The sequence below is a fragment of the Notechis scutatus genome, chromosome 4 (assembly GCF_049901735.1).
Source record: "Notechis scutatus isolate UNSWTSFEM ecotype Mainland chromosome 4, rNotScu1.2, whole genome shotgun sequence".
Taxonomy (NCBI): domain Eukaryota; kingdom Metazoa; phylum Chordata; class Lepidosauria; order Squamata; family Elapidae; genus Notechis; species Notechis scutatus.
The window spans coordinates 100,055,137-100,079,615 of record NC_142012.1 but is presented as its reverse complement, the minus strand read 5'-3'; the positions used below and the strand labels follow the sequence as shown (position 1 = coordinate 100,079,615).

Here is a 24,479-nt window from a genome sequence, read left to right as displayed (position 1 = left end):
CCAATTATTTCTTCATTGCTAAAACTGTCTTCAAACAACTAAAATGTTGCCTATATAGATGGGTATCAGAGGGAGTACACAGAAATGGGGCGTTGGTCTTACCTGAGACGCTCCTTCTCAGAGGGTGGAGATACATTATTGCTAAACTACTCTGTTTAACTTTGCAGAAGAACTATGAGGAAAAAAGAAGAGTGGGAAAATCAGAATGGGACCAAAACATTGTATGGTGGTATAAAGAGGATAAAGAAGTGATAAAGTTGAAAAAGAGTTATACAAATGTTATACAAAAGTACTCTGCAACCCTCTAGGAGAGTGTCATGAAACACCTGTGCAATACTACAAAACAACATTGTTAGAACCAGAAATAATGATTGAAGAAATACTAAGAGTTGTAAAGAAAAGTTATCTAAGCACAAAGCAACAGGAATATATGGGCTACCAACAGAAATAATTCAAGCAGCAGGGGAAAGCAGCATCAGATGGCTACATGAAATCTTTAATGCTGCATGAACACATCTAACAGCACCCACTGATTGGCAACACACAATAATAATTCCACTGTGGAAAAACAAAGGAAATAGACGAGAATCCACACAATATCAAGGCATCTCACTTTTGAGCCATGTAGGAAAAATGTATGCCAAGTAACAGAAATAAGGTTAAAATCAGTTATAGAACCATAGCTGGCAGAAAAACAGATGGATTTTAGAAGAACAGGAGCTGTACAAATGCAATTTTTATACTTAAACAATTAACAGAAAAAGATGGAAAATCTCCTTGTAGCTTTTGTAGACAAAAAAAAGCACTTGACAGATAGAAAAACACTGTGGCAGACAATGGTCCAACATGGAGTAAATGAACATCCTATTGGATTATGTAAAAGCTTATACAACGTTTGGCCGGAGTTCAATTGGGGCGGCAGCTACTCCAGTAGGACTGGGTGAGCTACCACACTCCCAAGCGGCAAGAAGGCACTCCCAGGCATGGGCGGTGTCTTTGGAGTGACCCAGATGAGCCAGCCAAGGTGGCACTAAAACCGGTGGTCCAGTTGGGACCGTGGCTGTTTCCAAAGACCCAGGGAAGAGCGCCAAGTCAAAAGCGGCAATATCGGCAAAGCTGGAAGCTGCAATCACACAGTGGCTAGCTGCCACTTCATTCGCTATTTGCAAACCGCAGTTCCAAACCTGTCAAGAAAATCCAAGCTTTCTCCCAATTAAATTTCTGAGTCAATCAGTCCTACGTGTCTGTAGGGCCAAAACTGAGTTGAAACTGAGGACTCAGACAGGCAAGAGAGGCGTGGCCAAAAATTTGATGAGTCAGTCTCTGGGCAGAAAAGCAAATGTCAACCCATACTTGGATTCTCTCGTCAGCACACTGGAGAACAAACCAAGTAACATCAGAACTCTTTGCAGTAACATCTGGAGTAAAACAGGGATGTGTACTATCACCAATATTATTCATCACCTACAACATTGACAGCATAAGGAAACAGCCAAGCCCAGGAATGGAACGAATATCAAACTACTCTTTACAGACAATCAGGCTTTGATAGCATATGCTGCTAAGGAACTGCTGTAACAACAATTCTATCCATGAACCAAGAATGTAAAATAAATGAGTATCAAAAGAGAAGGAGTAAAGGCAATCAGAAGAAAACAGCACACTCTAAACATAGTAATGGAGGGAAGAGAATAAAACAAGTTTCAGAGTTCAAACTTCTAGAAACAATACTCACTGAAAATGGGGAAATCGACCAAGAGATCAACATACAATGCAGTAAGGCTGATCAAATATTTGACAGCTAGCTCCATTCCTACCACACAAGGCAGTACTGATCAGCACAAAGAATAATCTCACAGCATATTCATTCCTACCCTATGTTACCATTGCCAAACATGGATATTTGCAATAAAACACATGCAATAGTCACTATTGGAAATGACATGTTTGAGGAAAGCTTCCAGAAGAGATAAAATCAAAAATGAGATAAGAGAAAGAATTGGAATAGAATCAATTTTAAACTACATACAAAGACATACAAGGCATATATAAAAAGAACACAAAGACCCGGAAGAAGATGGAGATACAACATCAAAGACATACTACAACAGCATCAAATAATAATGGTTGAGGATGCAAGAAGTGCAAAAACCAGAATTGTGTATCTCTCTTGATATCCAAAGAAGTAAAAGAGGAAGTAAAGAAGATTGCTAAAGGGAGAGGGAGGAGATCTATTATTACACCAAAACATGGTCAAATTCTGATTGTATAAAAGATCACAAATTGCTCGTGTGAAAATTGTAAATTAAGCTACAGAAGAAGAAAGCCAACCAGTTTCCACCATATGAACTTGTTATGTGCACATACCCAACATTTTGGAGGAAAACATCAGAAATAGCTTTGAAGTTCTGAATCCCATTGATACACAACCATAAGAACTGTGGAATGATATCAGAGTTAAGGATAAATGTGAAAAGACACTGCCAAAGATAAAACAGAAGATAATAAACTGGATGTCAAAACTATGGAAATTACCAAGAAGAGAAACCAAGAGAGGCAAAAATCTAAAGAAAAAACTTAAAGAATTTCAGAGAGCTATTGTTACAACACCTGGAAAGGCACTGCAGATTAAAACAGATAGGGAAAAACAAGGAAAGCCTTCCAAAAGATCTTGGAGGATCCAGCCTCAAACTGGTGTGCTAAAGGATACAAATAAGCAGGGATTCCTATAAGATCAAATAAAGATGGAAGGAATAAACTGAAATGCAGCACAGTAGTAATGTCAATATCCAATATCCCTTAGAATATATTCCCCACTTACAAGAACCAGTGGTACTAGAAGATGAAGTTAAAACAATATTCTGGTCATTACCAGTTCAAAAGCCATAAGAAGTGATACAATACATCACAGAAATATGGCAAACAACAGTACAACAATCAGGCAAGATTCTAACTAAGCTATGGCAGCAAATCTGGAGAATAACACAGTAGACAACAGATGGGAAAAGATCAATCTATTTTCCAATACCAAAAAAAAAAAAAAAGGAAAACTGTGTAGACTATGCAAAGTATCCTTAATTTCATATGCTAGCAAACTAAAATTTGGGATTATCCAGCATGGATTAGATGTCAACATCCAAGAAAATGCCATCTGTTCAAGCTGGTTTTAGAAAAAGCTGAGGAAAATGAAACATTGCTGATGCACACTGATTAACTGAGAAAAAAACAACCACCCCAAATAGTTACTATGTGCTCTACTAATTATAGAAAGGCTATTCATTATACCAGTCATGTCAAATGGGAATCCCACAACATCTCACTGCCCTCATACAAAATCTAACACAGGTTAAGAAGCCATAGGACTGATAGAACAGACAAAATAGACTAGCATCAGGTTAGCAAAGGTGTCAGACAAAGCTATAACTCTTCCCTTATTTAGTTAGCCTATATGCTAAATATATTTGAAGGAAAACTGGATTGCAGGAAGATGAGTATCATTTTAAAATGACTCAAATTATCATATTTTGCACACATTACATGTGTGCATTAGAAGACCTAATGTAGTGAAAGGAAAGGAAAGGAAAGACACACCAGCAGCAAATGAATATGCTGTCTTAAAATGACAATAGTTACACTATGGGAAGACCCGAAAGACTAGGTTAGATATAGATCATTGTGGAGAAAATTTATGTAGTTCCTAGAGCTGACACCAAATTGATGGCACATAATGAATGAATCAGTTAATACAAAGCTGGATGATAACATTAAGTCCTTGTCATTCTGAAAACCAAATTTCAGTACAGGTGGTCCTCACTTACCAAACATAATTGGAACCAGCAACTGTCATAAGTAATGAGATCATTAAGTGAAACGTCACATGATCACACCAAGTTAACAGTTCCAGCTGCAACACCATTTGACAGCAACTTGCAACTACCTTCAAATTTCCCCATTGACTTTGCTTGTTAGAAACTGTCTGTGAAGGTTACAAATGGCAATCATGCAATCATAAATGCATACCTGTTACTAAGCAGATATGCCACACTGATTATAAATTCAAAGGTCATAAGTAATATTTTCCAACATTGTCATAACTTCCAATGGTCACTGAACAAAAGTTGATAAGTGGCAATACAATATATACTTTCAAGTAAGCCATGTAGCTCATCCCATCATCTTCAACAATTGACAACAACTATCAAAGGACATTTTAATAATGTTAGAATCACAGCAAGATACTATATCTTTTTCAATTGTTCAACATAATATATATGGAACATATAACACTTTACTAAGAGAATAGGATTGAAGAAGTAATATAAGCTAAAGATGTTAATCTCACTCCTATATATCAAAAGCATTTAATTATCCTTTATTGCTCAATTTTGTATACTGTCAAAGGTTTTTGAACTGTTCCTTTGCGAGTCTAATCAAAGGAATTGAATGCTTAAAGCAGAAAAAATTACCTATATTGAAAAGTTAATATATGGTTTCCACCATTTTTTCTATAGAAGAGAATTGAATTTATGTGTTGTTGCAAAAGGCATATTAAGCTCCAGGATATCCTGCTAATAAGTCAAGCAAGATCTTCCATAAGCAACAATATAACAATGCTATCTTGCAGAATAACTATTAAGCAAACTGGGACTTAAACATAATCAAATAAGACAAGAAAAAACGAGAAATAAGCTTGATATTAAAGAAGAAACAAACTATATAACAGATAATGTGAATAAAAGAGGTTTCTTAATGCTTAAAGCTGATAAATTAAAATATTTTGTACATTCTATCACTTAAAAGGACATTATATAAATAGATATACAGAGTAGGTTAAGTCTTTTTTCAAGTATGCCACTTATTCCCTCATGTATTTCTGTAAACAAGAGTGACTTTATTTCTAAGACTGAACTACATGCATATATTATGCAGTGCTGATTAAATTTAATATAGCAAGTAATTAATGTCCAGAATTATTGGAAGAGGGTTTTTTGTATAACATGCTCTTATTTATTTCAACAGTTTGGATGACAGAACAATAGCATATGTGATATGATACTCTCACATATTGACAATTGTGGCTTTTAAAAAATACAAATCTTATATTACGTAAAAATGTATACTTTATATTTTAGCTAGCTAATAATTTCACGAAGTATAAAAATATTTATAGTTCCAACATGATTATAATACAACATACTAGGTTAAAATTATATATTCCCAGATAGCACCATAAATTACTTAATTGTTCTTTCAAAATGTTGATCATATACTGAAAACAATCATTGTGACATTAGATGTTCTTAACGGTACTCAAACCTCTAAGGTCAAGGAATCCTATTAAATCTTAATTTTCAATTGTAAGGGCGTATAACAATAAAATGAGAATTGTACTTTGATAAAACATTCTTATGTCCAAATTTCAGAACCAAGGTTCCTTGGATTCTCAGAGAAATAAAAATGACAACTAAACAACTACTAAACCAATATACATGAAGAGAAGCTGTATATCTTCTCTGCATTTATATCCAGTATACAAAACATTCATGATCACTAGATTATGTGTGGAGCTGGCTATTTGTGTTCAAAATGAAATGGTTTCCCAAAGAACGGCCAAATTGTCAGTGAAAAAACATTGGAACATTTAGAACAAGCAAGAAATATCAACTACTTCAAATAATTATAAAAGAAAAGATTCAACGGAAATATAGTGTTGAAGATAACATATATCCCAATCTTGAAAAATCTAAGTATTATGGTTTGGCAAAAACACAAGGGTCTTGTTTCTACAGTAATATCAAAAGAACAAGTATCAGTTGCCATTAGAAGACAACTCTAAAAGAAAATAATTCTTTGGCTGGACAAAGTAAGGGCAAAAGGGAATAATCTTACATAATAAACCTACAGTGTCCATTCCTTCTATTACAAATATATGTTCAATTGAGGATCACATTTAATCTCTGAAAAGTATGTTTACCTTTAGTTAAATGTAGCATTATAGTTCATAAAAAAGGAGTGTGGGTTGTTTTTGCATTTTTATCATAAATTCCTTCAGTTTGGGACTTATATTCCAAAGCAACTATAGCAATAGCAGACTTATACACCATTTCATAGTGCTTTACTATCCTCTCTAAGCAGTTTACAGAGTCAGCATATTGCCTCCAACAATCTGAGTCCTAATTTTACTGAACTCGAATGGAATGCTAATCAGGAAAGTGTTATACGCCACCTTATACCAACAGTTTAGAATACCAATACTTTTAATCCATCTTAGCATAAATATTTATGCTTCCAAATGCCGACATGTTGTATACTGTTAGAAGCATAGACTGGGTCTTCAGAGTAAGAAATGGTGAACTGAAGATGGCTTTGCTCAAAGCAAAATCTACAACTGCAGTGGAACGAAGAGCTGGCAAGCACATCAGCTCTTCAAAATTATTAAACAGGGAGAAGATTCAGGGTCGTGTTCCAGATAGTTGCTCCTCATGAGGAGACCAGAAGACAATGGAATCTCGTGAGTTTGGAAATCAGGCTAAACTGTAATCGGAGCCATTTTTAATCATGATTGGGAATTGCTTTTTAATTACTCTTCAGATATTAAGAACTTTTGAATTGACAAAGGGTTTTTTTAGTCTGCTTTAGCAAAAGAAGTTACTTTATGGACTTTAAAAAATCATTTTTGGAATAAACAGCAAGAGAGTAATTCTAATATTAATTTTGGAAAATTACAAATGGAGTAAGGGTCTAGAGGGATTTAAAATAAGATTTTGAAATTATAAAACCCTTTGCATGGGAAAATACTTTGCCTTTGAATTCTTAAAAAATAAATAACTGGGACCATGAACACTGGACACTAGAAAGAACCAAAAAGAACTAAAGATTACAATAAAATTCACACTTAAATGTGAATTATTGATAAAGAATGAAGCAGAATACTTTAACATTAGAGAATATTTGTAAGCAATGGACCCAGTAGTTAATTTTAAATCTGTCTCCATTATAGAATGTTTAAAAGATGATATGAAAGAAGAACAAGTTTTACTGGACAAGATAGTTTGATTTGAAATGACGGCCTATAATATGGAAAAAGATGCTATACAGGATATACAAATGAAACCAATTGATGTCTTAATTAAAAGGAATATATATATACAAAATAAAATAAAAGGAATATACAAATAACAAATCAAAGGAATAACCTGAATAACTATCCTATATTAGATTGCAAGAGATATTTATTAAAAGTTTTGAAGAGTTTGGTAAAAACAAAGAAATTACTAAAACAAATCAAATTCCAGGATCCTATTTGAAGGGATTAAAGATCGAGATTGTTAAAAGTAAAAGGAAGGAATATAAAGTTGGTTTGTCTGATCAAGGTTGAAATAGATATGTTGCTATCTCTGGTAATTTTTAATAGACCTTTGCTAATAAGGACTGAAAGATGAGGCTTTAAGGATCTGTTTATTATAAGGGACATAAGGGAAAAATACATTTGTTGCATTTTAAGAGGCAACAAAAAATTACAAAAAATTGTGCATATTTATGATGAAGAGAAAGTCATTTCTTTATATATACATATTCTTACTATATTTTTTCTATTTTTCTATTCTATATTTTTCCTGCACTTCCTTTTTATTCTTTTAGTTTCTATTAGTTTTTATCTTTTTAATGGTAATGTTTAATAAAATTTATATAAAAACATATTAATATATTTTATCATTTCATCACTTCATATTTAGAAGCATATATATGTAGTCCTCAACTCACAAGAGTTTGTTTAGTAACCAAAGTTACAATGGCAGTGAAAAAAGTGACTTATGACCATTTTTCACACTTATGATCAGTGCAACAACCTCATGGTCACAGGATCAAAATTCTCAACAAACTGAGGATCAAACTGACTCATTGATGATGGTTGCAGTGTCCCAAGGTCATATGATTTTCTCACAAGCATAGTTAATGGGGAAGTCGGATTCACTTAACTGAGTTACTAATTTAACTGTAGTGATTTGCTTAACAACCAGAAGATAGGGTCATAAAATAGGGCAACTCACTTAACAAATGTGTCACTTAGCAACAGAAATTTTGGGCTCAATTGTGGTTGTAAATTGAGGAATACCTTACTGTAATTATGAATTTTAGAATGCCACATTGGAATACAATTTTAAAAAATAGCATGACTTTAAAAAGTCTGAATCTATCCTTTAGTTTTAAGATTAAAATACTAAGTGGCAGAAATATGCCACTGCAGAACCAATAAAAATTATTAACTATTTTGTTCAAACAGAGTGAAGTATCAAATGGAAGTCTAAAGACAGCAGGTCACTAAATGAAATGAAACAGCATTAGTAAGTTGATATTCTGTACCACTGAATACATTGTAATTTTATAATAGTTTATATTATATTGTATGTATTGAAAAACGTAGTGCAAAACCAAAATTAATTTCACTGTACAAAGAATCTAATACATATTTACTTATAATAGCTTATGGGTAAAATACATTAGAATACAGAAAAGCTTTTATCTTAATAAACTGATTTGGATATGATATAACTGAATAATTGGCCCACATGCTTTAAGTAAACATTTAATACCAACTAAAGTTCCATTCCACATTAAAATTGCAAAGCTTCAATTTTACTCAGTCTCAGTTGTTGCAATTGATCTGTCTTGACCTCTTAGATAACAAAACCATTGTAAGACACTGCCGCTTTAAATATTTCAAGGCTTATATAGCTAGTAAATAGGCCCCATTGCAATATGGCTGTGAAGGTCATGTCCTATTGTATCTTTCCTCAGATATTGAGTATGAAAAAAATCAAATTGTTTACTCCACACAAATATTTTAATGTGTCTTAATCTCTGTATTGCCATTATACATGTTCTTATTAATAGTAAATGCTATTCAGGTCAATACACACCCAAGCCTCTTCCTAAAATCTATTTAAATCCACACCCTGAACATATTATCATGATTACATTTTAGCAATTTCAGCATGTTATTTGCATTCATATGCCTAATTTTGCAAACACAATCCTGTTGAACCTCATTTCTCAGCATTAGTGAGCCAGAGCAGTTTTAACAAAAGGGATTGGCCCTTTAATGTGGAAAGGATAATTAAACAGATTCCTCAAGTGTTGTTGGATTTGGTCATACTATTTAATTTACAATATGAAACCACCTAGACAAGATTTGAAACTCTGTATTTCCCATTTTTAAATAACATTTCAGTTAAAATGCATAAAATGGGAGGCAAATATTAAGGAAAAGAGCTAGAACCAAAATGCAAATATTTTCAAAATCAAACGGAAACAAGAAGCTTAGAAATAATCTAATTTGTTTTTGAATCACTAACATATGTGAATGCTGTCTACAAAGTACATAGGTTTAATTATAGGAAGACTGCTACCTAATGCTAGCATAAACTGTAATGACAAAAACATTCAATTTTACAGGATTAAATTATAAGACAAATGCTAAAATATCTCTGCCCATCCTCTCTCCCAACCAACCCACCCTGTTCTGCACTCCAAGAAAGGACTTTACCTGAAAAGGCAATAGATTATTGCCATTGTCTGTCCTGAAGGCATTGTCTTCCATCCAGGATTTTGGAGCTAGAGGAGCAGCCCGAGGAAATTTCGGTGGGGCAATAACATTGGTAGAAAAGGGCTTTTTAAGAGGTGAAATGGGATTGAGTGGGGATGGCACACCAACTCCCACTCCCACACCAACTCCCACACCTACTGCCCTTCGAGGGTCTCTGCCAGCTTGCAGCCCACCCCAAGGATTGGAAGGTGTACTCCAAGCTGCATTCTGATGGTTATTCCAGCTGGAAGGAGAAGAGGTGGAAGTGGAAGAGGAAGAAGGTTTGCTGGTCATGATGGGCTGATGGCTGTAAGCAGCATTTCTCTGGGCAAAAGATGCCTGATTAGGGCTGACCGGTGACCTCCTTTGCTGCTGCTGTGCTTGTTGTTGCTGCTGCTGCTGTTGTTGGTGGTGCTGAGTCTGAGCTAGGCCAATCTGGGGGGAGAAAGTGCCTCCAAAAACAGGATTGACATGATGAGGGAAATTTTGGAAAAGCATTGTCCCATTAACTGGGGTAATCCCTTGAAAAAAGCTATCATCCACTGCGTTTGTGGTCCCTGTAGACCAAGTGCTTCCGAAGGAGGGAGACAAGGACGTGCCGGCTGTAGGCTCCTGCTGAGGCTGGTGGAAACTTAAGCCCGGCAAGATGGGAGACTCCATTTGCATCTTTTCTTTGCTATTTTGGGCAGGAGCTGCTGAGCCGATGCTAGTCACTGGACTGTCCTCTGATTTGGGTGTCTCTGACGTTATGGGTGTAGAAGGAGCTTCTGCTGCGTTTGGATCTTGCCGCTGCTGCTGAGGCTGGACTTTGCTTTTGTCCATCAGTAAATCATCCTGCATGGTTTGCGCAGCTGAAAGGAGGAAAAAAGGAAAAACCATAGAGTATTAACATTCATAAAGCTGCTTTAGCCTTCCACTGCTCGCTACAATTCCACTGCTAGTATAATGCCGCCGCAAATTGCAAGACACAGCAATACTAGTACGTAATCCCCACCCCCACTCCCCTTAGGGGTAAACGGTTTGGATCAGCACGATCGGTTCCCATTGCCTCTAAAAACACATTTGAAGAGGTTTCACCCTTTTCGATGTCTTGCTTCCTTTCAGTGCAAAGGAAAAATGTGCTTATAGGGCACAGATTTACAGCAATTTCGCCACGTCTCTTTCTCTTATACCGGAACTCAGAGCTCTCGCCCTGCAATGAGAAACTGATTCTGGTTCCTGTTTTTCCGTACACCCTCCTCCCCTGTTATTTGCATACGTCAATAAATACTGCTGCGTCCTTCAGCAAGGTTAAAAAGACAGCAGCCTTTACTCTTCTCCACCCCTTTCCTATGAATAGACTTTTAAAGGAGCCGAATACCCATTTTGATTAATCAACAAAAAGGTTCAGCCAACTAATTCGAAACAGTTCCCCGAGCTCAAGTCTAGAATAAGCGTAGACGCTCAAGACGAGACGAGAGGAGAGAAGGAAAGTACCCTACATAACAAAATATTCAGTTTGGCTCGCTTTAACAACCATTTTGGATAAAACCGGCTTAATAACTGGTTTGCTTCCGACTTGCTTCTGTATTCCTTTCAAGCACGTTAAATACAACACAACGTAACCCATTCGTATATTTTAAAGAATTCAGCGTTGTGGTTGAGAGTAAAGTTAACTGAATTCAGTTACACTCCTTTATAATATGAATGCCTTCGTAGATTAACCCTTCTTTAAAAATAATTTATTTTGGCTTAAAAATACTCAAATACTGAAACCCTCAAAATTGATAAAAGTATTCAACAGCTGTAACAATTTTCCAAAGGCAAATTGCAGAATTAGAGTATGCATACATTACTTAAAATACTGTCCATTGTAAATAACTAGACTTTCAGAAATATTTAAGTATCATTACTTTCATTCATGTTAATATCCTTCCAAAAATCTTTTATTACTGGACAGTTGAAAATGTAATAAATACACAAATAATTGCAAGAACATTCATTAGCTTTTTTTATAAGAAAGCTATGAGAAAAAGTAAAATAGAGTAAAGGCAGCCATCCATGTAACATACTGAACTTTATAAGCTGATTTAGTTAGTAGTACAACATTCAAAATCTAACGCTGTGTCGTGGCTTTCTTCCCTTCCCTTTCTCCCTCCCCCACCCCTTCACCCGGTGTTGAAATCACTCGTTTTTTCTTGCAATTTAACTGCATAGGTAGAAGTAATCAAGGCGTCATAACAGCAGCTGCTTAGGACTTAAGAGAATTATGAACATAGTAATTTTCTTTCACACGTCTCTCCTATTCCAGGGATTCATAAATTTATCATTCCTCTTCAAACAGATAGTTAGTCAATCAAGTAAGAACAGCCAGCAGCATATATTGTACGGATATTCATCCACAGCAGGATAGTTCACAGAAATAATTTTCTTCACTACTGATCTACACACGAGCTAAAAATAACGTGTTGCAGAGGGTGCATATATAGAGTCTTCTAAGCTAAATTCAGAATCCCCAAAAGGAGTAAACTAGCGCATCTTTGCACGCAGTTCTGACGCTGCTGTAGGGGGTGCAGGCAAACCTTTAAAGCAGCACTGCAGCAAGCCATAATATCAAAGCCTTTGTGTAGTTTTCTATTAGCTGCACTCCGATCAAATTAATCAAAGCAGTAGTGTAGACAATATACACACAGAATATTTCATGCAAAAGGAAAAAAATCAGGGATATTACTCTGCATCGGGTTTTAAAATGCCTATTTATGAAAACATTTCTATAAATAAGGATATTATTAAAACTATGTCTTTCAATGTAGATAAGCTATATTATAACAACTGATTTAAATACCACTAAGAACTTCATATTACACTTAAGATTTCACTAAAAATCACACCTTTCTCTCTCAAGGTCAAAATCCATTTTTAGTGAATGTAGACAATCTGAACCAGAAAAAAAGGACGTTGCTCTAAAAAAAAAAGGTAGCCAAATACCTACTTGTAGGTTAATATCCAGAGTCCCCTGATTTCTCCACCCCTTTTTCTCCCACTGAATATATTTGTGTCAATCCAAAGTATACTACAGAAAAAATATCCCCTTCGTACTTCATTTGCATGCAGTAACCCACACAGTCAAGGCAAGATGCCCAGAACATTTACCTTTTGAGTGTTCTGTATTTAAAGAGCAATGAAAGGTAGGGACAGTATGTCTATTTCCTTCTTTCGGGTTTGGTATATGATAAATAGAAATTGCTCTGGCAAGAGCACTTTGACAACTGTAAGCTTAAGGCGCATGCGCGCGAGTGGAATTGTGGGGGTTGAAGTTTTATGCGAATGAGCTCTTTTGAACAGAGGCAGTCTGGGAGAATACTGTAGTACACTATTCAAACCAGCGAGGCACGTTTAATAACAGGAACTACGGCTATATAGATTTTCAACAAGGAAAACTGGCCTAACAGGTACGTTTGGAAATAATAGTTACTTAATCATATATGAATAATTGATCTTAATTTAGACATGGATCAAAACGCGAACGTTTCCTTGTTTTTTAAAGATTTATATCGTATCTGAATCAACCGGGTAATAGCTACCCAAAGTAAGTTATTATAACCTTAGACCTTAACTAAGCAGCTGGATTTCATTCCATTAAAAAGGTTTAATATATATATATATATCAACATATATTCAGATCTATTGTGTCTCTACTTCTCCCTGCTTTGCAAATTTTTTTTAAAAAAATCATACGTATTCCATTCTTGCATATATCCATGGATTTTTTAAAATCCCTTAGTATTATCTCTTACTGTTTACAATGAAAGTTAGCCCTTCTCTTCAGGCAATATGCACACGCACACAGTCATACACAAAATCTTATGTGACTTTAAATTAAAATATATCATGGATAATATGACAATTGATTTTCTCTTTTCCATAACTGACTTTACATGTAGAAACTCTGTTAAAACAAATGAGAAATGTAACATACTATATTTTCATAACATTCTTTATGGTGGGAAACTTCTAGTTAGTAACTGTAAATAAAGAAATTATAATTTTAAGAAACCTACAGGAACTGACTGTAGATTTTATTTTTTTTCATCAAAATATTTTAATATCCTTTTAATGAAATAATTGACTTATATATTTAACAACATTCATATGTCTTCAAGTCAAATATAACAATAAGAATGAGCAAATATATAAATCAACGTATTTCAAAACATTGCATCTGGCATTTTCCTACTAAAAATTCTTAAACTCTGTGTGACTATCCAGCGTGCTGGAATTACAAATCACTTCAATTAATAGGATGGATTAACTTTTAAATACTAAGTTAATGCATAGAAATATCTGTTTTTCCAGTTACTGCCTGTAGCATTTTGTCTGACAAAATTACATGGGGAAGACATAAAAGATCTAAGCATTCCATCATAAGGTAGCTTCAGATATTATATGCCAAGGTACAAAGGAGCTTTATTTTCATAATTTTTGGAATTTTAAATTATATTGAATTTAAATATCTGAATCATCTGTTTTAATTATACCTGAGCAAATGAATTCTAGCCATATTTGTTCAGATGTGGTTCAAGGGGTCTGTCTCCCAATAAAAGCATTATACTCTAGTCTCCCTTTTGTTCTTTTTGAGGGAAGCAGTTGGAACTTTGATCTAATGTCTGAGAGTGGTGTGGAAGTCTGGATGTGTGGAAAAATAAATACAGTACAATAAAGTTTTATTTTACTGGACAGTTGCCATTTAAGGGCAAGGGCAAATTATATTCATTCATAGTCTGAGAGCATTCTGTAATAGATTCACAGATGGTGTCAACTAAATGAAATGTATTTTTATTAACTGTGGCATGTTAAAGCCAAATACTGTCAATTGCCTTTTCCAGACTAAATTACTAAAAGAAGCCAAACATAACAAAAATTCTATTGGTTGAAAGCCAGCTATTCTCTGAAGACGGCACCCTGAAACATCACACTGTTATTTGATCTGTACTAGTTTCCATTTTAGTTTCTAGTCCAATTTAAATGTATAATTAAAGACGGCAAGGATAATTTCTCCCACATATATTCATACTACTCAATTATTTCATTCAGCATTATGTTTTGCCCCAAATTCTTTTTACTGACTCACTTAGGGAGATCTTCAAAAGGAGTGAAGTTGTTTTGCTTGTGATACCAACATTGTAAATTGCTTACTACTTATTTATTTATAGAATTTATATTGCTGCCTATTTGCCCACTGAGACTCAAGGCGGCTTACAGAATATAAAACCACATTTAAAACAACAAAACTAACAAAAAGAATAAAATAAACTAATATAGTACAATATAATAAAATCACCTCCCACTCCGGTGACAGATCACACGAGCCATTTAATGGGCTCCATCCCGCTCTGGGTTCCCCAGGCCCGCTGGCAGAACCAGGTCTTCAGCACCTTCCAGAAGAGTATTAGAGTGGGGGCCGTTCTAATCTCTGGGGGAATTATGTTCCAGGGAGAGGGAGACACCACGGAGAATGCCCTTCTTCTGGCTCCCACCAGCTGTATCTCCCTTGGGGATGGGGCCCACAACATTCCCTGCCTCCACGCTCTGATGGGTCGGGTAGATGTGACCAGCAAGAGATGGTCCCTCAGATAACCTGGTCCCAAGCCATGAAGGCTTTAAAGGTGACAACCAGCATCTTGAATTGCACCCAGAAGCAAATCAGCAACGAATGTAGCTCTTACAGGAGAAGTGATACATGTGCACACCGAGGTCTGCCCAAAACCATGCGGGCTGCTGCATTTTGCACCAATTGGAGCTTCCGGATGCTCTTCAAGGGCAGCCCCATGTAGAGTGTGTTCCAATAGTCAAGACGGAAAGTAACTAGGGCATGAGTGACTGGGAGTAGGGACCGTTGTTCCAGGAAAGGGCATAACTGGCGCACAACCCACAGTAGGGAAATGGCCCTCTTGGCCACGACCGCCACCTTCTCTTTGAGCAGGAGTCGCAGGCCCAGGAGAATCCCTAGATTACGCACAAGGTCTGTTTGGGGTAGTGCCACCCCATCCAAGACCAAAAGTGGCAATTCTCCCGGAGCCAACAAACCCCAAACCCATAGCCACTCGGTCTTGCAGGGGTTTATAACCTGTTGCTCCCCATCCAGCTCTAACAGCCTCTAGGCACTACGAGGGGAAGGACATGGCATCACTTAACTCACCACGGATCGAGACATACAGTTGAATATCATCAGCATATTGGTCATACCTCAGCCCATGGTGATGGATAATCTCACCCAGCGGCTTCATATAAATGTTGAACAGGAGCGGAGAGAGTACTGAGCCCTGTGGAACCCCGAAAAGCAGTGGACAAGGACTGGATCTCTCCCCTCCTATCAACACTGGCTAAGAGCGCCCGCAGAGGAAGGAAGTAAAATACTTAATTGAAGTAATATAATTTTTTGACTTTATATATGAATCTAGGGTATCACTTTTTGAAGGGTTTTTGATGATTACTTTTTCTTTTTATGTTTAATGTCAAAAATTCTTGCTTTTGCTAATTTGACCCATTTTATTTATTTATTTTGATTTATTGTTCTAACCCCATATATTGGGAATATAAGTCACTCTGGTTTCCTTTGAAGTGATACATGTGTTCTACAATTGACAATAATAACCAAGCAATTATGATAAACAAAATTTCTTAGAATTAGTCATATGTAAACCACATCAATACATACTGTGGATGGCCCAGCTAGATGGCAGCATCTAGCCAGCATTGGCTAATCTCAGAAAGCTAAACAGAGTTGGATCTGGTTATTACTTCGAATCCCAGGCCTGTAGACTTGATTAATAAGAAGTCAAAGCATTGTGAAAAAGATAATGGTAAATCAAAGAAAGCAATATGAACTTACTGATGAATTCATTAAGATCAAAGGAGATATCAAATTTAAGCAGAAATTGTTCCTTTATATAAAACGTATTACTCAAGAAGGCAAACTAAGATATAGAAATATGGCTTCTGAGGAAAAAAGAGAAGCTGTTTAAAATAATTAAAACAATCCACAATAAAAATGAGCAACAATCACACAAACTATGGTATAAAAATATTTAAGTAGCAATTAGCAATTAGGAAAAATGGGGGAGGGGGGCAGGGGGTGGGAGGAGAATGGCTATTAGAATGTTTTTTCTTATTTTTTATATAATCTATTTTCATTTTCATTCTATAATCATATTTCCTTTCAAATTTTCTCTGTAATGTTTTCTTTATCAGTGTATATTTCTTTCCCTTTTCTTATTTTTGCATTTTTGTTGTTTTATCAATTTAATAAAAAATAAAATCAGGATGAAAATTTATTTAAACTATAGATGAGGAAGTCCTAAAACGTGGCTGAAATATCTAATGAATAACATGTTTTCTTTTAATAGGAAAGAGACGAAAGGCCCAACATAAAAAATGAATGAATAAAGCATTCTAGATAGATTCCACTGAAACCTTAATTAGAAGATTAAATTACTAAAAAAATATTTTTTGTATTACAAGGTCATTATTATATATTTAGAAACAAAATGTTTTCTCATTGTCTGAACAATGAAAGCAATGTAAAATGTGTTAGGTAGGATAAACATAACATACTAGTTAGTATATGCATTTGCAGATTAAATACCAAAATTTGAATTTTGTAGATTAATTCAAGATAGAGAAAATGTCACTGGAAGTATCTTTTATGAAGTTTTGATTATTGTCAAAGCCCTAATAGACACATCCTTAAAATTACCAGGAGTCAGATGTGACTTGGAAGAAATTTTATGTTGTGAAAGGGCATGAAAATAAACAATTTCATGTAAGGGCAAACTCTTCAAATGTAGAACAGTAAGGGATATTTTTATTTAAAGTTACAGTATTTTGGAACAAACAGTAAAATAAGGAGAATGTACCCTGGAGAACAAGTATTTATGTGTTATTAGAGCAGAAGATACAGTGACATCTACTCATTCTTTCCCCAGGGTTTCTTCTATCTATTCATTTCTATATCCAGAGTATTAAATACTGGTAGAATTCAACATTTGTCTCATTGCATAATGATAGGTTATTTGGAAGTTAAACATATAGAACAGTGGTGTAAAACTGGCGGCCCATGGGCCAGATGCATCACACGCAGGCCACGCCCACCCCAGCTCCGCAAATGGGAAAAACATCACGAAACATCATGTGATGGCAACGTGATGCTGCGAGTTTGACACCCGTGATATTGAAGGTCCAAAGACTTGCGCAAAATCTACCACTTTAAAGTCAATATTGTTTCTGTATTTCTATAAATGAAACCTTCAAAAAGTTTAGAAATAGTATAAAACATAGCTAAATTTTGTCTTTCAAGTTAAATAGTCATATGTTTCTTAAAGACAACATGTTATACCCAAAACTGAAAAATAAATGAACATTAGAGATTTGAGAAAAAAAGACAAGATCAGCTTGTAGCTATATTTACAACAGTATAACATTGTCCCTCAATTCACAACTTGATGTAAGTTCATGATTCTCTTAAGGAAAATGATGAGGCTGTGAGTAACAGAATTAGAAATACAACATAACTGAAGTATGTTGAGAAAAACTGGTATACACTGATTCTTATGGTTGCAAAATTAATATGGAACTGATATCAAATGCTATGGGTAGAATGCAAAAACAGGTAGTTTTTCATATAAAATTCAGCATACAGAGTTCTATATTAAACATAACATTTTGTATTTATATTCAATTGACATATTGATAAGAAAACTAGTTCCCTAAAAATAAGACATCCCATTATTAAAATAGCTATACAAATTATTATATCCTACTATGTGTCTTGTTAGTGTTTATCAGGTGAACAAGCTAGCAGCTGATATGTATTTAAAATTGATAGGAGAAAAATTGCTAGTTCTTGATAAATAAATGAGCTTTAGCTCTACATAAAAGAATAAATTGTCTCTCTTTGGGAAACAAAAATCATTAAATTAGGCTATTGGAACCAAAATGACCAAATTAGGCCATTGAATAGTTTTAAATTTGTAGTTTAGAAATGAGAGGATCCATTTGAAAACAAACTGTAATTTTTGATTACAACTTTTAAGGATACAAAATTTGGTCAATCCCCAACTATTAACTCTTAAACCAAAGCCATCTGCAATCTTCTAAGCCAGATGGACCTATTTAATCTACATTAAAAAAACAAAAACAAAGCTAAAGTAACATTAGCATTATTTCTGTTAGATTCCTAGAAGAAAACCCACTCTGTTTGTACAATATACCGAAAAACAACTTGCCATATGTATTTTAGCATAGCCCATTGAGGGAATTTAGCCTATGTAATTACATTATGGTTTCAACTGTTATTTCACACTAAAAAAAAATGGGTTAATGGAATAAACTCTGATTGTTAACCGTGGATAAGTGTGTGGTGTGAACCAAGCCACTGGTTAGGTTTCTTGGTTTTCTTTTTTCTAACAAAGTAGGTATACTGTACCTACCATGTTTCGATAGAGGAGAATATTTGTGGTCAGAGTTGAAATGAGGAGTCCTTGGTGATTCTCTGAGCTTGGTTGTTTTCCTGAAGACATTTCATTATCCAAACTAGGTAACATCATCAGTTTGTGTAGTGAAACATTTGCAAGAAAACAACCAAGCTCAGAGAGCACCAAGACCACCACCCCCCATGTACTATGTTTTATCTACTACATCATCCTGATATAATTTTTTAAAAATCTGACATCTAGATAGTAGCTGGAAGTTCAACGCTTCTTGCCTGGGACATTTCTTCTTTCTGCTCCATTTCATGTAGCTCTGTAAACAACATGCAGGTTAAAGAAAATACCAACTCTTCCTTTAGGAGTTGACATATTTTAAGAGGCTACCCCACCAAAACACAGTCCCAAAATTATGACAGGGTTTGTCTCCCCAATTCAACATTAATTTTAAGAGCTTCACTGGGAGGAAAGAGGAGGAAGGTATGTATCTTCAAAAAAGAGCAATTTGCCTCATCCAGGTGAGGCTGGTTCTCCTTTTGTTTTCCTCACATTCTTTCTGGCTACTGACAGCTAAGGAGCCACCCATTTTTATTGGTCAAGTTGGAATAATAATAAAAATAATAAAAATAATAAAAATAATAAAAATAAAAATAATAATAATAATAATAATAATAATAATAATAATAATAATAATAATAATAATAATAATAATAATAATAATAATAATAATAATAATAATAATAATAATAAATCGTCTCGGATGAGACTTGGGAAATAGGAGAACGACATAGAAGACAAACCTGTAAGAAAAAGAAAGCCATGGTTTTTTTGGGGGGGAAGGATGTAATTCACATTATAAACACCTAACTACGAATCGGTGCCCGTTTTTTCCCGCTCCCCCAAGAAGGGACCGAGACAAGGTGGACGAAAGGAAAAGCCAACCCGCAGAGAAATTGACAGGGGCGAGGTGCTGACCTTTCCCGCAGCGAGCGTAGCCATCTCGCCGCGTCCGCAGCCGAAGGCAAAAATGCCACCCGCCTCGCGCTCACACACCCAGCTGCGGCTTAAGGACGGGGGTGAGAGCAACCTCAACGCGCGCGCCGTTAGAAGGAGGAGGAAAGGGCGGGCGGGGGTGGGGGGAAAGAAGGGGGATTTAAATCCCCTCACGGGTAGCAAGGAGCGGGAACTACATCTCCCATGGTGACTTGAGCGCTGACGGCAGTTTCGCTTACAGCCAGACCGGGGGGGGGGAGCACAGTAGCGGTTCCTCTGTGAGGTAAGAGCCGGCGCGTGCGCAGTGGCTCTTACTCCTCCCCTCTCGTCTCTCGCTTGCTCGGAGGTCGCGGCCTTGTTTTTTTTTTTTTCTCCCCCTCCTCTTTCTCCGTTTTCTCTCAGTCTCGCGCGCTCTCTCGCAGGTTGCCAGGTGTGCGAGCGGCTCTCGTCCTCGGTGGCGTCTTTTGTCACCGCGAACGAAGCATCCGGGCACTCGGGGGTTGTTTGTTTGTTTGTTTTGCCCACCCCCTCCTCCTGGCAGGCTCCGGGCCTTGCTTTCTAGAGTGGTTGCTGGCGCCTGTTTTAGCCGAGCCCCCGGGTTTCCCGCACCCGGGGAGGATGTCGGAACAGACGGGCTTTGTAGTGTCGCAGACCCTGGACAGGTAGGAGAAGAGAGCAGGAGTAAAGTTGTGGGGGGGAGGGGGGACGAGTGACGGGCGACCTGCTGAGGTGCGTCAAGGGGGGCAGAGAGACACGGAGCCGATCGCGACGGAGGGGTGGCGGGGGAAGAAGCCTCTGGGAATGTCCCGCCTTCCCTCAGCTGAGAGACGCGGCCACAATAAAGAGACGCCGGTGGAATAAAGGGCCGGGTAGCATAAATAAAGGGCCATAAGCGCACCAACGTGCCTACCGTCCCTGTCCTATTGTTTCTCTTATTCTTTTATTTTTCTTATATGTACCCATTTCATGTATCCACAACTATGTATACACTTATACTTACTATCTTGTAAACAATTGGCAAATCAAATAAATAAAAAAATAAAAATAAATAGAGGACTGCTTATTTAGGAGGACGCGAGGGGAGGAAAAAGAGGTCTGTGGGTTGTAATTTGTTGCGGTTGAGGCATCTTTCAAGAGCAAAAATGAATGACACCTCGGACATTATTATTAATCACCCGTATATTCCAGTTGAAATTGAGTTGATGTCATACATTTACATTTGATTTGATTTGTCAGTCGCTTACAAGATACAGGTATAAGAATAAATATAGTTTTGAATACATGAGATAGATACTTATAAGAAAAATAAAAAACAATAGGACAGGGACGGTAGGCACGTTGGTGTGCTTATGCATGCCCCCTACAGACCTCAGGAAAGGGGTGAGGTCAATAGTACACAGTCTAAGGTTAAAGTTTTTGGGGTTTGGGGAAGAAGCCATAGAGTCAGGTAGAGTATTCCAGACATTGACCACTCTGTTGCTGAAGTCGTATTTCCTGCAATCAAGTTTGGTGCGATTAACCTTGAGTTTGTATCTATTGTGTGCTCTTGTATTGTTATGATTGAAGCTGAAGTATTCATTGACAGGTAGGACATTGCAATTTATGATTTTATATAATATACTTAGATCAGACTGAAGACAGCGTAGTTCTAGGTTGTCTAGGTCTAGAATTTCAAATCTGGTGGTATAAGGTATTCTGCAAGGAGCAGAGGAGTGGAGAACTCTTCTTGTGAAATATTTCTGGACTTTCTCAACTGTGCTAATATCAGATACGTAATGTGGGTTCCAGAGTGATGAGCTGTATTCGAGTATTGGTCTAGCAAATGTTTTGTATGCTCTAGTTAGTAGTGTGATATTACCAGAGAAGAAGATACGTAGGATGAGATTATCAACTCTTAATGCCTTTTGGGCTATGTAGTTACAGTGGGCTCTAGCACTTAGATCATTTGAGATGAGTACTCCAAGGTCCTTGACAAAGTTTGGATCCTCAACAAGGTCTTGACTGCAATCGAGCTTGTATTTTATTTTCTGATTTTTTTTTGCCAATATGCAAGATGGAGCATTTATTTGTTGAGATTTGAAGTTGCCATTTGTTTGACCATTCTGATACATAGTCAAGGTCTTTTTGAAGGGTAGCAGTATTGTCTGTGGTATTAAACAGCTTTACATCATCAGCGAAAAGAATGCAGTTGCTCTTAATATCACAGAGGTCATTTATGTAGAGTATGAAGAGAGTTGGTCCTAAAACACTGCCTTGGGGGACACCACTGTTGACAGGTACAGAATTTGATAGGACGCTCCCAGTTTTGACCATTTGTTGTCTGTTTGACAGGAATGCTTCTATCCAGTTATGCAGGTGTCCAGAGATACTGTAAGATTTTAGTTTTAGGAGTAGTTTGTCGTGTACTACTGAATCAAAGGCTTTACAGAAGTCTATGTACCGTATTTGCCGGCGTATAAGACGACTTTTTTGCCCTGAAAAACATGCCTCCAAGTGGGGGGGGTTCATATTTTAGCAAGCATAATTTAATGATAGTGGCTGGCAAGTCAAATCTTAGATGCATTGCTAAAATGGGATCTGCGAATGTGGGGTTTTCAGAAAGCTAAAGGAAGGGGAGTGTGGGTGTGAAAATTTGGATATAATTAATCATGGCTAGTTTAAAATGCAACATTGCCACAATTAATATCAGAGTGAAAATTATGCTTCTGCAGGCCCTATTTGTGTCTTTCCGGCTTAGCTGAAATAGAATTCTTTTAATAAAGTTGCCTGTCCATGACAAGTCATGGTAAATGGGTAATTTGAAATTTAGGCACACACACACATTTTATAAAACTATGAACTATACCTGCTCTGAATCGGAAAATTACTTATGTTCTATTATTTGGCATACTTTCACAGCCTTGTGAGTTTTCCTGCATGTCATAAGCATTTGAATATAAATTAACATGTTGAAATCAAATCTGATGTTCTTTTACCTTTTATTTGGTATGTGGAAGGTGTGCGGAAGAGGGGGTAGTCTTATACGGCGAGTATATAACAAACTCTATATTTTGAGTGGAAATGTTGGGGGGTCGTCTTATACGCCCAGTCGTCTTATACGCCGGCAAATACGGTAGATTGCGTCTATTGCTTTGCCCTGATCGAGTTGTGTAGTCCATATGTTTTTGCAGTGTAAGAGTTGCAGATTACATGATAGTTTTTTTCTGAAACCAAATTGTTTATTAGAGAGTAGGTTATCTGTTTCTAAGTGGAGGATGATGGATTGGTTAATAATTGATTCCATGACTTTACAGGTGACACAGCATAAGGAAATTGGTCTGTAATTTTCAACTAGGCTGGGGTCTCCCTTTTTGAAGATGGGGATGACCGTGGTGGCTTGTGACCATAGTTTTGGCAAGGAGTTGGTCCTGAAAGATTTTTCAAAGATTATTCTTAGAGGTTGGCTATGGCAGTGGATAGCTTTTTTAAGAAGTAGGCACATATTCCGTCTGGTCCAATAGATAGAGATGGTTTTAGATTGTGCAGTGCTTTTTCAACAATGTTTTCTGTAAAATCGATATGTATTCGATCATTGTAGTTGTCTGTGGTTCGACTAGGAAGTACTGGGCTTGATCCATTGCTGTTTACAAATACTGAGCCAAATAATGTGTTAAAGAGGTTTGCTTTGATGATGTCGTCATTGCAGTCTTTGCCATTAGGTCCTTTCAGGGGTGGGATGGACCTTGAGTCTTTTAGTTTGTTGTTTACAAAATTGTAAAAAGCATGGGTGGAATTGGTGCGTAGAAGGTTTTCCTCTTGTTTAATGTGATAATTGGTGCATTCAGTTTTTATCTGGTGGCATAGATTTTTGTAATGGCTTTTGAAGTTGGCAACATGACCAGATTTGTTTTTTCGCCAAAGTGATCTCTTTTTGGATTGAAGCTTCCTTATTGTTATGGGTAATCTGTTTTTCCTGGTTTTGGGAGTTGTTATTGGTACATATAGTTTGATGGCTCTTTTGATTTCTAGTAAGAATATGTTGTAATGGTCTTCAACAGTATTGCATCCAGTGAATAGAAATTGCCAATCAAGGGAAGAGAGATCGTTGATTATAAGCTCATAGTTGCCTTTTTTGAAGTTATAATTGGGGATTTTGTCGTTGTGATAATTTTTGTGTGGACGTATGTTGAGACAAAAGCCAATCATGTTGTGATCACTGTTGGAAAAGAGTTCTTTAATTTGTATTCCGTAAATTGAATTCAAACTATTGCAGAAGATGAGATCGTAAATTGAATTCAAACTATTGCAGAAGATGAGATCGAGACAGTTGTTAAGCCTAGTATTGTTGGTTACTAGTTGTTCCAGTCCCAGATTTGTTACAGCATTGTAGAAGGTTGCATGTATGGGTTCAGTTGTACATTCGTTTGGGGTCCAGTTAATATGAGGTAGATTGAAGT

At 36.4% G+C, this 24,479-nt stretch overlaps 2 protein-coding genes and 1 pseudogene across 21 annotated transcripts in view; 1 reads left to right on the top strand and 2 right to left on the bottom strand.

Moving 5' to 3' along the window:
• Positions 1–20,164, bottom strand: part of CPEB3 (cytoplasmic polyadenylation element binding protein 3) — a 103,901-nt gene extending 83,737 nt beyond the window's left edge. For 4 of the 19 annotated variants that reach the window (XM_026670744.2, XM_087964227.1, XM_087964228.1 and 1 more), the window contains exons 1-2: positions 10,664–10,793; positions 9,548–10,437 (exon numbers count right to left, since the gene is read on the bottom strand). In XM_026670744.2, the coding sequence (XP_026526529.2) occupies positions 9,548–10,426 (879 nt within the window). In that variant the 5' untranslated portion in view covers positions 10,427–10,437; positions 10,664–10,793. Of the gene's footprint in view, positions 1–9,547; positions 10,612–10,663; positions 10,811–12,557; positions 12,648–12,718; positions 12,838–20,025 lie in introns of those variants that run through there. The other 15 variants (XM_026670739.2, XM_026670741.2, XM_026670742.2 and 12 more) reach the window with 10 other exon arrangements.
• Positions 14,844–16,469, bottom strand: LOC148130843 (uncharacterized; annotated as a pseudogene).
• A 146-nt stretch (positions 20,165–20,310) lies between the features above and the next one.
• MARCHF5 (membrane associated ring-CH-type finger 5) overlaps positions 20,311–24,479 on the top strand; it is a 31,109-nt gene continuing 26,940 nt past the window's right edge. The window contains exon 1 of one of the 2 annotated variants that reach the window (XM_087964234.1): positions 20,311–20,705. In XM_087964234.1, coding sequence (XP_087820360.1) covers positions 20,662–20,705 — 44 coding nt within the window. In that variant the 5' untranslated portion in view covers positions 20,311–20,661. The remainder of the gene's footprint in view (positions 20,706–24,479) is intronic. The other variant, XR_015749360.1, reaches the window with a different exon arrangement.